Source organism: Aegilops tauschii, chromosome 1 (genome assembly GCF_002575655.3).
Source record: "Aegilops tauschii subsp. strangulata cultivar AL8/78 chromosome 1, Aet v6.0, whole genome shotgun sequence".
Taxonomy (NCBI): Eukaryota; Viridiplantae; Streptophyta; class Magnoliopsida; order Poales; family Poaceae; genus Aegilops; species Aegilops tauschii.
Window position 1 is genome coordinate 307,950,759 of NC_053035.3, and position 15,117 is coordinate 307,965,875.

The 15,117-nt window shown below is 42.3% G+C and overlaps 2 protein-coding genes and 1 non-coding gene across 4 annotated transcripts; 2 read left to right on the plus strand and 1 right to left on the minus strand.

Annotated features, from left to right (window-relative positions):
* The first annotated feature begins 373 nt into the window (after positions 1-373).
* On the plus strand, positions 374-10,796 carry LOC109768009 (uncharacterized). 2 transcript variants are annotated; one of them, XM_073496726.1, is made up of 25 exons: positions 374-988; positions 1,088-1,255; positions 1,339-1,413; positions 1,745-1,823; positions 2,078-2,137; positions 2,223-2,312; positions 2,620-2,709; positions 2,975-3,061; positions 3,217-3,300; positions 3,406-3,525; positions 3,790-3,818; positions 4,414-4,546; positions 5,036-5,476; positions 6,034-6,503; positions 6,589-6,652; positions 6,751-6,853; positions 6,972-7,144; positions 8,263-8,388; positions 8,483-8,553; positions 8,723-8,785; positions 9,141-9,213; positions 9,480-9,599; positions 9,684-9,761; positions 10,247-10,297; positions 10,386-10,796. In XM_073496726.1, the coding sequence occupies exons 4-25, from the start codon at positions 1,797-1,799 to the stop codon at positions 10,494-10,496; spliced, it is 2,664 nt and encodes an 887-aa protein (XP_073352827.1). In that variant the 5' UTR covers positions 374-988; positions 1,088-1,255; positions 1,339-1,413; positions 1,745-1,796; the 3' UTR covers positions 10,497-10,796. The 2 variants fall into 2 exon arrangements, with proteins under 2 accessions (XP_073352827.1, XP_020182332.1); XM_020326743.4 differs by having other exon boundaries at positions 427-988; positions 2,073-2,137.
* A 1,072-nt stretch (positions 10,797-11,868) lies between these two features.
* On the minus strand, positions 11,869-12,969 carry LOC109768010 (cyclin-dependent protein kinase inhibitor SMR1). The gene has a single exon (XM_020326744.4). The coding sequence runs from the start codon at positions 12,728-12,730 to the stop codon at positions 12,308-12,310; it is 423 nt and encodes a 140-aa protein (XP_020182333.1). The 5' UTR covers positions 12,731-12,969; the 3' UTR covers positions 11,869-12,307.
* A 544-nt stretch (positions 12,970-13,513) lies between these two features.
* LOC120972906 (5S ribosomal RNA) lies at positions 13,514-13,632 on the plus strand. Its single transcript, XR_005767044.1, has one exon. It is a non-coding gene; the product is annotated as a 5S ribosomal RNA (ribosomal RNA).
* The last annotated feature ends 1,485 nt before the right edge of the window (positions 13,633-15,117 follow it).

A 15,117-nucleotide genomic window follows, 5' to 3' on the forward strand; every position in this document is an offset into this window, starting at 1 on the left:
ATCAAAGTCACGGAGATTTGATATTGGGGCCAATTCAATTCCATGGCACCGAATATCAACATCCAAACAGAGTATAAGTAAATTTATGATGGTTTATACCTAAACATGCAAAAGGTAGAACTCAACCAAGACCTATGCCATTCTCATGATCCATAAAAAAAATAAAAAAAATACATCTGTGTCTAGATAAAAGTAAGATAAGTAATTTGGGACCAAGGGAGTAAATAAAAACCATAAAAATAACGTAATGCCAATTTTAATACTAGTATATAGGATTACTTGTATGTTTATTCGTGCACATGCAAAAACACGAGGTCTGAAAAAGGAAACTCATCGACAGTTCAACACACATGACCCGAACACTTCACAAGATAGTGATTCGAAGCGACTACCCGAAAACACGGCGACCTTTCCCCATGGAAAAATGCCGCGGAGAAACAAGAAAAAAACCAGTTCATCCCCTTCCTCGTCTCGCCTATTACCTCAACGCTCTTTCTTCTCCTCCAGCCCCGTACCGTGCGTCCTCTCCCCCACTCCAACACACGCAGACACACAGGAGCCACGCGACCGACCGACCGACCAACCACCCGGTCCTCTCCCCCGCGCGATCCAGCCCACCGACGACGCGCGGGGCGAGCCCTAACCCGCGCGCGGATCTGGGAGCTGCCGCGGGCGGCGCTCCCTCCCATGGTCCCCAGCCGCGCCGAGGGGGCGCGGAGCCGCTGAGATGCGGGGCGACGCGCCGCCGCCTTCCGCGCCATCGGCCTCCTCCTCCTCCTCCTCCGCCTCCCCCTCCCTCTTCGGCGGCGGCGGCGGCGAGCTCTTCGAGTCGGGGCCCTCGCCGCTCGTCTTCCTGCCCCTGCTCCTGATCCAGGGCGGCGGCATGGACCTCTCCCGCGTCGGCGAGAGGCTCCTCAGCTCCGTCCGCTCCGCGCGCTCCCTCGGCCTCATCCCCCCGACCCCAGCCCCTGTCCCTTCCCGCCCCGAGGTATCGTGCTGCTCCACCCCTCCCTCCCTCCCTCCCGTCGCCCCGTGTTGGATCCGGCGATAGTGGTTGGCTGCTCATCATTGTGCCGTGCGCCTGTAGGTTCCAGCTCGAGCTGCCGCAGCCGCGGCCGCTGCGCGCGCGATCGCCGGGCTGCCACCGCACGAGAGGATCAACCTGCCGTCCAATTCGGAGGACCTGGTCTCGATCTACGGGAGCAACCCGCAGGGGCCCGCCGTGGGTGAGCTCGAGGAGGTGTTCTATGAGGAGGTTGGTGCTGCATTTTTCGAGGTGTGGGTGCTGCCGCTTTGTGCCAGTTGGGCTTGATGCTTTTGAGTTCGAATTATGTGCAGGAATTCGACCCCATAAAGTACATTCTGGCAAATATTTCGGAAGGAGCTGGTGACGCCACCTATTTCGATAAGCAGGTCAGTGTGCCAGTTATAATCACCTCAAGTCATTATCACCACAGTGCATGCTATGTACAAACTTATGTAGACCATTCTTCTGAGTGACATTTGCACGCATACCAGTGCGGATATGTTAATGACAGTTTCGGAAGTAATTGCCTTATGAATGCAACTTATGCCCTCTGTAGAGGAAACCGACTCCCTTTTGTCATTCCTATCATTCTAGTTATCCATGAATATATTTGACAATCGCCACCAAAAGTTCAGTTCTCTCTATTAATGTGCACTTCTGTTACCACATTAACACTTTCCTCTTTTTTTTTTAACGATGCACATTTCATTTTTGCAGTCTACTTTGAGATTAGCGCAGCTCGACAAGATTGCAGAACGATTGTCTCATCATGTTATGGGTCACCATGAAGAAATGGGTATGTGTCCGATCAGACTGTACAATATCTTCGTTGATTAGTTTTCTATTTCTCTGCACGTTATAGGATATATTTCAATTGAATTCCTTTGCAATTTTGTCTTTGACTGATCCATTCGATGGGTGCTTCTCCTTTGACATGTTTAGGTTTTTAAGCCCTTTTAGTTATGATTAATAGACATATGTATTATATGCTACCAAAACGTCGCCTTTAACGAAAACCAGATTTCTGATACTAATTTTTGGCCAGTGAAGGGGATGCAGTTAGTGATGGAGTTAGAACAAGACTTAAAGGTTGCAAATGTGATCTGCATGGTATTACCTCACGAAAATTTCTCCTTGCAAACATTATTTTACCCCTCATGGGTATCTGGTCCTTATGAATTAATTATTATTTCAGAACGGTCGAAGGCACATATCCTCTTCCAAGAATGAGGTGTCAAGGGATCTGGTTGTCAATGTAAAATCAAAGAAAAAACAAGCTTTGTTGGTAGGTGCCTGCTGTTGTTTTATCTGTATGTTCTGCGTTAACTGGATAGGCTTGGTGATTGTCCCTAGGCTGTTCATAAAGATCACTGAGCTGCCATTTTAATTCTATTATAAGATGAGGTTCTTGGTGTGTTTAACTCCTAGGTCAACACTTCCTTTGCCTATCATGGTGTTAACTCTTAAGATGGAGTTATAAATGTTTAATGCATTGTTAAATTTAAATGCTATATCTCTTTCACTACAGCTAGCTCTAGATACGTAGAATTGAGGATCTATACATAAAAAGGTTTAGTTTTTGTGTAATGCAGGATGTTCTTCCTGTTCTTACAGAACTTCGACATGCTCAAGATATGCAAATGGAGCTAGAAACTTTTGTTGAGAAAGAAAATTACTTTCAGGTAGGCTGATTTTGGCCATGAGCACTTCTAATTTGCTCTAGTTCGTTGTTTATCTTCTTCTCTACTCAAGATAGATATCTGCATAATCTTTATTTCACAATCTTACTACAGTAGTTTTCAACCCCATAATCACATTTTGGAATGAGGGTTGTTTGTTACTCCACTTAAATGACCCTAGTGATGTGTGTTTGCTATGTGTATGGCAATCCATATTTTTCGTCCAAATTATGTTAGTTTCCTTATGATACCTTACTGATGGTCGCAGGCATTTCAATTATTACCAGAGTATCTGCAAATCTTGGAGAACTATTCAGGCCTTTCTGCCGTACAAGAAATGGGACGAGGGATTGAGGTAATTGTGGCATTCATCCCATGGTTTTCTGTTGGGTTATTCAGAGAAACAAAACTCTTGAGCACCATCAAATTCGATGGAGTCATCTGCATTTCTCACTTCGTTTGTTTTATTTTTTATATTTATATTCTGATGATGGTATTTCTGCCCTGCAGGCATGGTTAGCAAGGACAATCAGAAAGTTGGACAACCATTTACTGGGAGTCTGTCAGACCTTCAGTGAAGAAAGCTATCTAACCGTGAGTATTTACCTGGCCATTAATTTGTATGCTTTCTTGGGTTGGTTATATTTTTTGCTAACTTTCTTGAATTATATCCTTTTAACGATTAACTCTGAATTATAGGTGATTGATGCATTCGCATTGATGGGTGACATTGGTGGCATGGCTGAAAAGATGCAGAGTTTCTTTTTGCAAGAAGTACTCTCTCGAACACATATTGTCCTGAAGGAAATGTTGGAAGAGGTATCACATTTGATTTATTGGCATATTCTTTCTTGCTATACTCTTGCTGTTCATACACTCTTTTACTGTTAACTTCTTCACATGCCATATTTTTTAGGGGTTATTATGGTTTCCTGTTAGTCTAGGTCTAGTAGATTGCTTTGGTCCAGATAAGAGTAGATTGACTTGCAGTCGAAGTTATGTAGTAATGTATTTTTGCTCACTTGGGTTGTTGTGCAATATGACAGCTCTTTCCATAACGTACTATTTTCTCTAATATTGCAGGAGGTGGGAAACAATACGCAGAGAAATAGGTATGTATTTAGCACCTTATGTTTGTTCTTTTCATTGCACTAAGATTAAATAGAACTTACACTGTTTTCCGTACATATGGATGGGTGAATTTTATCAGCCTTGGACGATTTTTTTTGGCAAACCAAACTACTCCCTCCGTCCCAAAATAGATGACTCAACTTTATAATAACTATAGTACAAAGTTAGTATAAAGTTGGGTCATCTATTTTGGAACGAAGGAAGTATTAACTTAAAAGGATTATGTTTCACAATTTACATCTTACACTGGGATTGATTTACTGAAAAATTAGAGCTTCATATGTTGGCATGCTATTGTCTCGAGTGCTGCAGTTTCTGCGGAAAATCATGGTCCCTTCTCTGCTAGAATAGTGGTGTACCAACCCAGTCCATGTTGCCATACACTGACCGACCGTTTCCAATCATCTAAAGCAGTATAAGATGTATGTAAATGTGTCCTATCATTTGTGTCATTTTACAGATAAACTCACGTTAGTTTTTTTGAGGGAATCTTGTGGGCTAGATACTCCAATATAAAACCGGACACTATTCAAGTTTCTCTTGAGTACTCACTCCACTGATGTTTATTTTCTGCAGATTTACATATAGTGATCTTTGTGTTCAAGTTCCTGAGTCCAAACTCCGCCCCTGCTTGTTAAAAACTCTTGAGAGCATATTTTCGTTGATGCGGTCATATTATGCTATTATGAGCTTTTGCCCAGAAGCAAAGGTAACTTTTTTTTATAGGTGTGCAGTCAAATTTTTTTCTTGAAATTTTGATGGTGTGTCTAGATTAATGGCAGCCTCATAAGCAAGTACAATTCGTATTTGGACTTGCCTTCTGAATCATGTTTGTACTAGAATTGGTGAATCCATTTCTATGTAAGTGTAAACCATTATGAAAAACTACAAATTAGAACTTTCTGCGTTATTGATTGTATATGTGATGCCGTAGGAACTTCCAGCTGAAGAAGCTTCTTATATACAGGTGTCAAATGTCAACAGTTTTTTAAACTCTTCCCTGTTTATGGAACTGATAGTTGATAAAACTCATATATGTTGCCAGTCGACCTGATCTCAGTATGAAGTAAATCAAATCTAGTTTGATCTATCTTCCCATATATTTGCATTTAAATCTGATGAAATATTTTGGTTGAGTTCTTAACAATTCTGATTTGAATGTTTGTTATTAATGGAACCTGTGTTTTCTTCTCTTCAGAATAACACATCTCAGAGTGCAAGTGGAACTTCAGCTGATACAGGAAGAAGCCATTCAAGTGCAGTAGTCAATCAGGATGATGTTGCTGCCACGAAGAGCGACAGGATGCCATCTTCTGTCAGTAATCCTGATGCTAGCACATCAGGAACAGATGCTCCATTCTATCAACTGAGGAAAGACGCTACAAAACTTGTTGCATATACATTTGAAAGGGGGCGGAGAAATCTTTGGCAACTGGCAACAAGTCGCCTGTCTGTTTTACTGGCTTGTTCAGCTGTTTCTTCAACTAGCATATACCAATTTCTGAAGAACTATGAAGATCTCACAATATTTATTTTGGCCGGTGAAGCATTTTGTGGGTTTGAAGCTAGCGAATTCCGACAGAAGCTGAAGACAGTCTGTTTGAACTACATAGTGACCTTTCACCGGCAAAATATATACGTATGCCCAATGACTACTATTCAGTTATTAGGAGTACAAGCATTAATTGTTCTGCGGGTCAGATAAAAGGAAACTATCACACTAGACCTTTATCCAACTATGCAAACTACATGAGTGCTGTCAAGTTATTAAACCACTGTTGAAACTATAGCATCGAGCAAAGAGTGTAGTTTCTGTAGAAACATGGTGCCAATGTTTTAGCCATTGTATTTCAGGATTTGCTGTTGTAGACTGATCTCGATGCGAGCTGCTTCTGTTTATCTTTGCATCAATTTCCTGAGTCAGTACAACAGTAAATCCACTTGTCACTCTTTTGATAAAACAACCTGAGGCTTCCCTATCCACCCCCTCCCCCGGCTCGTTTTTTAACAGTACAAGTACAACCGCATTATGAACTGGGGCATTTACATACTTTGCTATGTTTCACTACTGTTTTGTGTTCTGGTATTGTATGGATTGCTCTCGTCAGCATTTTACTTTATTGATGGCATGGTCATTGTTGACTTTTATTTCAGTGTGGCATTTTAATAGTTTTCATTTTGTGATTCTTTTGGCAGGCACTTAAAATGGTACTGGAAAAGGAGTCTTGGACAATAATGTCTGCTGAAGCTAGTCAGATAATTAGTTTAGCAGGACTTACTGGTGATGGCGCTGCACTGATTTCGCCTACCAGTGGTAGTTCTACCTTGCCAAAAGATTATTTCCGTGGAAATTCTATCGCAACCAATACAGGAAGGCAAAACAATGGATTTGCTTCCTGGCTTAATATTGGGAACCCATTTTCTTTCAAGTTAGAGAATGGCTCCGCGGACTCCCCGAAGGGCAATGTGCTGTTCAACTCATCAGTTGGCAATGGAAATAATTCACCATTTGATGAAGAGAATGAAGACCTTCTTGCTGATTTCATTGATGAAGATAGTCAATTGCCCAGTAGGACATTGAAAACAAAAATTGTGAAAGGCAATACTTCACATTGGAAAGATGGAGACATTTCATCACAGACAGGATCATCACTTTCTTTGTTAAGGTATCAAATACTTATGTACCTTAACTTGAGAAATTCCTATAACATAACTGCCTAAGCTAAGCTGTCACTGCTTCACTGGAATCAGGATGATGGATAAATATGCTAGACTTATGCAAAAGCTGGAAATGGTCAATGTTGAGCTTTTTAAGGTCAGTTATGGTGTCAAAAGATTTTTGTTGCGGTAAATTGCATGCATTTGGAGTTTGTGGAATATCTTCTGCTGTTCATACTTAACAACTTATTCCAGGGCATGTTCCAACTTTTTGGCATCTTTTATCACCACATATACGAGACATTTGGGTACCAGGACAGGAGTCAAAGTGGCAAGCCACTACCTGATTCTCAATCATGTATGGGTTATGCTTTATCCAACATTTTTCTTGGCTCGTGGTTCGTTGCTATTAATGCAAATTCATGATTGCTGATTTGGAGCTCGTATGTCCTTTCTGATGCTTGTGTTGTATTCAGTTCGGCTTAAAGCGGCTTTGTCAAAAATAACACAAGACTCTGATCAGTGGATTAAACCACAGAACAGTTTGTATCCATCTTCATCATCTTTATCAATTGGTTCAACTATTGCCCAAATGGATGTAATGCCTACTGCGCCCCCAAGCTCAATGTTCACCTCCTATGGGTTAAAGGTAACAGCTTGTTTTACATGGCTATGCTTATAGCCTTATGTATGTGCACTTTAACATATTTTTAGTATTTGGAACTGAGTACAGTACTCACCATAAATTTAATGTTTGCCTGTCATAGACAACACATTTGGCTTGAGCTTGCTTCATAAGAATTCAGGTCATGTCTGTTAATTCATGGTTTCATGCAGCCCTTGGAGTTATTAAGAGGCTGTGAATGAAGTTTCATAACATTAGCGACATGTCTATATTTTCATGCTTCAGCATTAACTGCTCCAATATGTTTCTAAATTTAAAAAGATAAACTGTCGCAGCTGTGATGAATTTACTCATTCATTTCTGCTGGTTACCACGGAACAGTTTTCCATATTTGGTTCACGGTTTTCTTTTAATAGCCAATTACTCCCCTTGGCACCACAGCCTACAAAAACGTCTTATATTTTGATACGGAGGGAGTAGCTTATATTGATTTGTGTGAATATGAGAAAGAAGTTATAGCAGCTGGTTATTGGGAAGGCAAAACTTTTGGATGTAATGTGAGGGAATGCCGAGTACCTTTTAGCCTTGTGAAGTTACTTGTGGATGGTGAGGAGAGCAGAGTCCTTGTCATTGTCGGCCTATAACTGGAGTATGGAGAAAGTGGAGGGCAAAAGTAAGGAAAAACAAATATTGTCTGCAGATGATTTTCATGTACAAATTAATGGAGGATTATGTGTCATTTAAAAAAAGGCACAATGGAAAGAATCTAGATGTAGGACTGGGAGAAATTTATAAGGTGTAGTCATGAGGCTGATGTGATCCTTTCTTTATGATAATATTCTTACGTAAGTCCTTGAACGCGTGCCTCACTATCAGTGTAATTCTCTCATGAACTAGGTCAAACTGAAAATTTTGTGTTCTGAAATTTCCATGGCTAGCAGATTATTTTTGTGCCTGAACATATGCTTTATAAAGCGCCATGGATGCTATTATAAGCTTTTTCTTCACATTAGTATAAGAAAAATGTATGTCTGTATGTCCACAATCCCCATAATTCCATATCCCAGTTTACCTTAAAACTACTATTATGAGTGGGGAGTGAATACCTGAATCTATATTTGGAACTTCTCCTTTTCTCGCAGGAGAGATGCGCAGCTGCCGAAACAGTATCACTGGTTGCTCGAGTTTTGAACAGATCTAGAGCCCATCTACATTCTGTGTTGTCTCAAAATAATACTTCTGTTGTTGAAGAGTTTTTCGGGACATTGGTAAATCTCGACTTTTTTTGTAATTGCTGCTGCTATTGTCCATGGTACATTCTGTGTAAATGCTGAAATCTGCCATTTTTCTTGTTTATGATAGGTGGACACCGTTCCAGACTTGGCTGAGCACATTCATAGAACAAGTGCACGGATGCTTTTGCATATCAATGGGTATGTTGAATAAACTTTTCATGTGTTCCGCGAATCCCTTGAAATCTTGTGTCATTAATATTTCTTTTGGCCGAGTATAACTTGGGTGAGATAGGCATCTCCATAGATGCTATTAGAAGTACATAACAATAGTATCTTGCTCAGCTACTGCATTTGATGTGCTTTTCAGGTATCCGGATAAGATAGCAAATGCCAAATGGGAGGTCAAGGAGCTTGGCACAGACCACAATGGGTATGGTTATATTTAAGCCGCCTTTTTGCCAGTAGCTTGAAAATTCTTGCTTTGAGTCTCTCTCTTTGGCCCCTTTTTTATGTCCGTTTGAACTATTCTCTGGCACTGTGTCTTATTCACTTGTGCATTATAGTTTTCAAATTAAATTCATCAATTTGCATGCGATGTTGATGGAGTTCTGTGGCTATATAGTATTGCTTCCTTTCTATGTCTTGCAAAGTTTAGTTTTTGAAGATAAAATTACACCTTCTACTCTTGCAGTCAGTGTTACTCCTTGGTACTGTGAAGCTGAATACATGATGCTCTGAAAGTGCCTCTGATTATTGTTTGTTTTGGACCTTTTTTTCTATTCCAGTTACGTTGATTTATTATTGGGCGAGTTCAAACATTACAAAACAAGATTGGATCATGGAGGAATTTCTAAGGAGGTTAGCGTGAGCCAGTTAACTGAATATTTTTCTCTTTAGTATCACTTGACTTTGTTTATTATGCGTGTGTTAATTAAATTTTTACTCCCTCTGTTTCAAAATAAGTGCCGTGGTTTTAGTTCAAATTTGAACTAAAACCACGACAGTTATTTTGGAGCGGAGGGAGTAACTTTCCAGAATTCAAGAATCTCTGCATTTGTTCCTCCTAACAAAATTTTGATGATTACCGACATTGATGGCAATTAAATTTCTCATGTTCTTCCCAGCTCCAACACCTCTTGCTGGACTATGGCATAGAGAGCATTGCAGAAGTGTTAGTTGAAGGTCTGTCTAGAGTGAAAAGGTGCACTGATGAAGGGCGTGCATTGATGTCACTTGACCTTCAGGTTGTAATCTTATGTAGTGATCTTTTGTGAGTTGATGAAAGGCATGGAGCAAGACTTGGTATAAGAGTTTTGCTGTTCTTTCAGGTACTGATCAATGGGCTGCAACACATAGTATCGTCAAATGTTAAGCCGAGGCTACAAATTGTGGAGACTTTCGTGAAGGTATGTAACACAGATTTGTTGAACCATCATGTGCATACCAGTACTTTAAGGACCGGCTTAACCAGCGAACGTCAGCTGGGAAGCATGGCAATTTATGTTGGCCGAGGATGGCAAGTTTAGTTGGCAAGTATGGCAAATCTGCCTCAGTTCAGTTTTTTGCCAGGATTTGCCGTGCTTGCAAAGCAAAATTGACATCCTCGCGACAATATAAATTGCCCTAAAAAACGTTCGATTTGCCATCCCCTCCCAGCGAACGTCAGCTGAATAGCATTACCGTAATTTAATGGCATTAGTTCTGCCTGGAGAGTACTTTTACACGGACGTCATTTGACCTTGTGTTTCATTTCCCATATAAATTCGGTATTGACAAAGACCATTGCTGTTAACGATTCTTCTTTGAATAAAACAGGCTTATTGCTGTTAACGATTCTTCTTTGAATAAAACAGGCTTATTGCTGTTAATGATTCTTCTTTGAATAAAACAGGCTTATTATTTGCCAGAGACGGAGTATGTCCACTGGGCACGGTCTCATCCAGTAAGAACTCGGAGAATCTTACTAGAAGCTCATTTTAAACTAGAAGATGCAAATAATTTACACCTTCTATCGCTGCGTAACTCTGTAGGAATACAGCAAGAGCCAGGTTGTCGGGCTGGTTAACCTGGTGGCCACCATGAAAGGATGGAAAAGGAAAACGAGGTTAGAAACCATTGAGAAGATCGAGGCAGCGGCGTAGGTGAAGGCGGTGGTTTGTAACCGTTTCATTTTTGTTTGCTCGAGCTGCATATAGAGCTGTTTTCCTCTTATATTTTTGGACCGCATCGATATTGTCAATTCTTCCAACCTCTACATTTTGATGATGTTACCATCATTATCCTTCCTTGGTGTATATTTATGGGACAAGAGCCTTGTATCATAGTGATTTAGCTGGGTTAGCAACCAGAAGCAAACGAACAGTACAGTACTGTATGTACACCGTACATGAAGAGCGTTGGCTCAACAAATACGAAATCGAATAGCCATCCAGGTATGCGAACGTGCTGCGCGTCCTCAGCTTTCTGCACGCGTCTTAAATGACAGCAATTGCGTCATGGATGCAGCAGATTGCGGTGTTAAAATTTCAAATGAACGATGCTGTAATAATTCCCATATCGGAACCATAATGATATGATACGGGTTCTGCTGCATTCATCCGTATGGAAATCGTATACGTACACACAGCCATTTAATGGTCGTATTAGTCGTGCTGCTGTGCTAAAGAAAAGTTCCCCCCGGAATACAGTGTTCCCGGCAAGGCAGAAGGATTTGAGGACGACGTGATGATGGGAGCCTGGAAGGCTGCGACGGGCATCAGGAGATCTCCCCGGCCGTACGCCATCTCCTCTCACAGCGCCTGCGGCTCGACTATTCCAGGACAGAAACTGCCTGCGAACACTGAACACCCCCAACACATTCATTAGCAGCAGTGGTGGCGGAATCATTCCGCCTCACGAGCTGCGGACGCCAAAAAGCTGCAGAAACTTCGGTAAAAGTCACGGCGGCATATCATTGCTAGTTTGTACCACTGCTCTCTTTACCTCTGCACGGGTGATTCCTCCTCCCCTGCGGCCTGCATAGCGCAGGGCCCGATTTTTATAGTAGGATGCCGCTGCCGTCGCTGTATTATCCACTGAACGGAAGGAGTTAAGAATCCATTAGGAACCAGGGTTGCAATCAATCAAAGGAAAACAGGACGCCACCAAGCGGCCAACGTAGGCGACAACGACGGACGGAGACAGCAACTCGCAGCGGCAGCATAGGGCCGGCCGCGCCGGCGTACGAGGCGCCCCACGCCAACCATCGTGCAAGGAAGCCAGGATTATTTCATAGAAAACTGCTCAAAATCACTGACGAATCACAACATCTCTCGTGCCGTAGCTTGCCCTAAGCATGGCAGCGACCCACTTGGCCTCGTTCGGTTAATAATCCTCCTGCTATGGGATTAGACCCTGAGATGGTTGGGAGGGAATTGAGGGGATTTTGGATTTATTAACCCCCCCTCAACCCCTCCAAACAGAGCAAGGCTAAAATTTCAGAGAAAATAAACACAGGACTGAAGAACAAATAAGTAGTAGGAGTAGTATGGAGTGCTTGTATTGGGAACGAGACTGCTTGGACTGGTACATAGGCAGATGCAGCATCGATCGAGCGTCTCATTACACATCTATACAGCCTGCACTCCATCTCCATGGAAGGGAATTTAAACCTATTATTACACTATGGAAGAAGGAAATTTAACCTGTTACAAGTTTACCACTACTACTATTACTCCATTGACCACAGCGCTACGGGGTATCACATACAGTAAAAAGAAAGAACTGCTACTGCTACTACTACCTGACCTAGCTACGGGTACCACGAACTGACCTAATCGAGTAGTAGTAGCATAGAGCACGAGTACAGCAGTAAAAACGCGGTACCAAATCTTACACTAGCTGCCTACCGCGACCAGCACCGGCAGGCCAAAACGGCTTGGCCGGCCGGGGAGACGCACGTCCTGCTGGCGAGCTAGCTCTTGCTGGGCCCCGGCGACGGCGAGGCGCTCGGCGGCGCCACCCTGCGGCGCTTGAGCTTGGCCTTCTTCTCGGGCGGCGGCGGCGGCGCGTGCGGGCGCCAGAAGAGGCGCTCCAGCTCATCCAGCCGCAGGCTGAACACCTCCACCTCGAACAGCCGCTTCCGGCACGGCGCGGTCGGCGCCCGCGGCTTCCTCGGCGCCGGCGGGCACGTCGCGGACGCCTGCTTCAGCTCGCTCCCCTTGCCCGTTGGCGTCCGGCAGCACTGCTCCTCCCACGCGCCTGCCTGCTGGTCCACTCCTCCTGCTACTCCTGCTCCGCCGGCCGCTCTTGGGGCGACATCTCCGCGCGGGGCAAGCGGCGAGCGGCATGGGGAGAAGGCCGGCGCCGGATTGTAGAACTCGGGCGACGCCGACATGGCTGGTCTCGAATCTCGATGCCGGCCGGCGGCACCTACTCTTGTGCGTGCCTGTGAGAGAGAAGGAAGAAGGAAGAGGAGAGGGAGCTTCTTGGGTTGGTGGTGCTGCGTGGCGTGTGGCGGCGCGTGCGGGGTAGTGGAGGGAACGAGGGAGCTCGAGGAGGAGGAGGGGAGGTTGCTTGGGGCACTTTGTTGCTGATGCGATGTGAGGTGGGTTTAGCTGGGGATATGCTCCGGTTTTGGGAGAAAGGGCCCCCCTTTGTAGCCGCACTTTTGTATTGGGCGCGTGTCCTTTTGTGCCCACCACGGCTAGTTCGATTTCGTTATTGCGTTTAGGTCCTTGTACTACTGTTTCTCTTTGCACTGCTAGTTTAGTTGTACATACAGATACAGGCGGTGGTGCGGCCAGGATAGGACTACCGGCAGTGGAGCCCTTGTTGGCCGTATTTAACCTAAACTCCGCTTCACTTTTACCTCATCTTATCCTAAGCAATCTAAACTACTCCCTCCGTCGCATAACGTCTTACACATAGACATTAAGGCATATATATATATATATATATATATATATATATATATATATATATATATATATATATATATATATATATACGGGAAGTCCTCGTATTATTTTGCACGTTTTATTATTTTGCACGTTTGCGGTTGAACCGTGGTAAAACTCGTCTCCGTAGTTGAGCGGGAGCGGCCAAAGGAATGTGCAATCGTGTGTGTAGTGGAGCTGGGAGGGGCAAGCATAAGGGACGAAGACGGGGGTAACATGTCGGATGCGATCATACCAGCACTAAAGCACCGGATTCCATCAGAACTCCGAAGTTAAGCGTGCTTGGGCGAGAGTAGTACTAGGATGGGTGACCTCCTGGGAAGTCCTCGTGTTGCATTCCCTTTTTAATTTGTTTTGCACCGCGTGCAAAACAAAACGCACGAGCGCGACGTATGTTTAGCACGTTTTATTATTTTGCACGTTTACGGTAAGTTTTACTATTATTTTGCAAAAAGGCATATATATATATATATATATATATATATATATATATATATATATATATATTTGCAAAAAGGCATACATATTCTCTAACGAGGAAAACATATCCTATCATTCGGTGGTTGTTATCCTCATGTCACATATACCCCCTCCGTCCATAAGAGCGTTTTCGACACTACACTAGTGTCAAAAACGCTCTTATATTATGGGATGAAGGGAGTACTATCACATGGTATTACATATTACTTTATCGATCTAAGTATGTTCATATACTATATCTAAGATCAAAACAAGCTATATGAAAAAACTACACGTGAGTTCATAATTTTTAGCATATTAAAAAATATATTTATACCTATAAAACAATATACTAAAAAAGTATATACTACCTAAAAAGTATATATACTAGCTACTATGCGTGCATACTCTCTGGTTTGATAGACACTGCATACAACATGCAAAACCCACATGAGTGTAACTACCATCAGGTGATAGAAACATTTGTCCTTTTCGAAATAATACTTTTCAGCTTGGGAACATTTTGTTTTTCCCACTAACTTTTGCCAATTTTACTTATGCCACACTAAATTTGACATTTAACTTTTGCCACTATAGCTTTTGACAATGTATCACAATTGGCATTTCGTGACAAAAGCAAAAAAATATTATTTTTTACTTTTGTCACTATTAGCTTTTGACAATGTATCACAATTGCAACTAATTTTTTTGCTTTTGCCACGGAATGTCAATTGTGATACATTGTCAAAATCTAAGAGTGGCAAAAGTTAAACGTCAAATTTGAGAGTGGCATAAGTAAAATTGGCAAAATCTAGAGTGGTAGAAACAAAATTTTCTCTTTCTTTTTTGATATTAAAAATATAGAAAGATTCTTGAAAACATGTCAGCTAAGTTAGTTATCTTAGAAGTCATCATCACACTAAATAACAATTTTGTGGGCGAATCTCATGAATTGTGTTAGTATCAATTCCACAACAAAAAATGGGTAAATCTACTACTACTCATTCCTTTTCAAAAGTTTACTCATTGTAGAAATTGCATTGGTCAACCTTTACATGTTTGATTATCAATCCAGAATAGTTGTCAACATTGAAAACATCAAACTTACAATATTGGAATGTATACCTATTTTTAATAGATGACCAAAGCAGACTGTATAAATATCCCAAAAACCAGCATTTCAAACACGGAGGGAGTAGTATTGTGTTGGAATAGCCTGAAGAAATCTAAGAAAGAGCATCACCCATTGTGCACTTGACGCTTTGCCAGATTCTGACTTTGAACAAATTGTAGTAGATAGTTGCTATGTCTTTGAACCTAGCACGGGCCATGCCTCGAAATGTAATTGCCAATTCGCGCCGAGGAG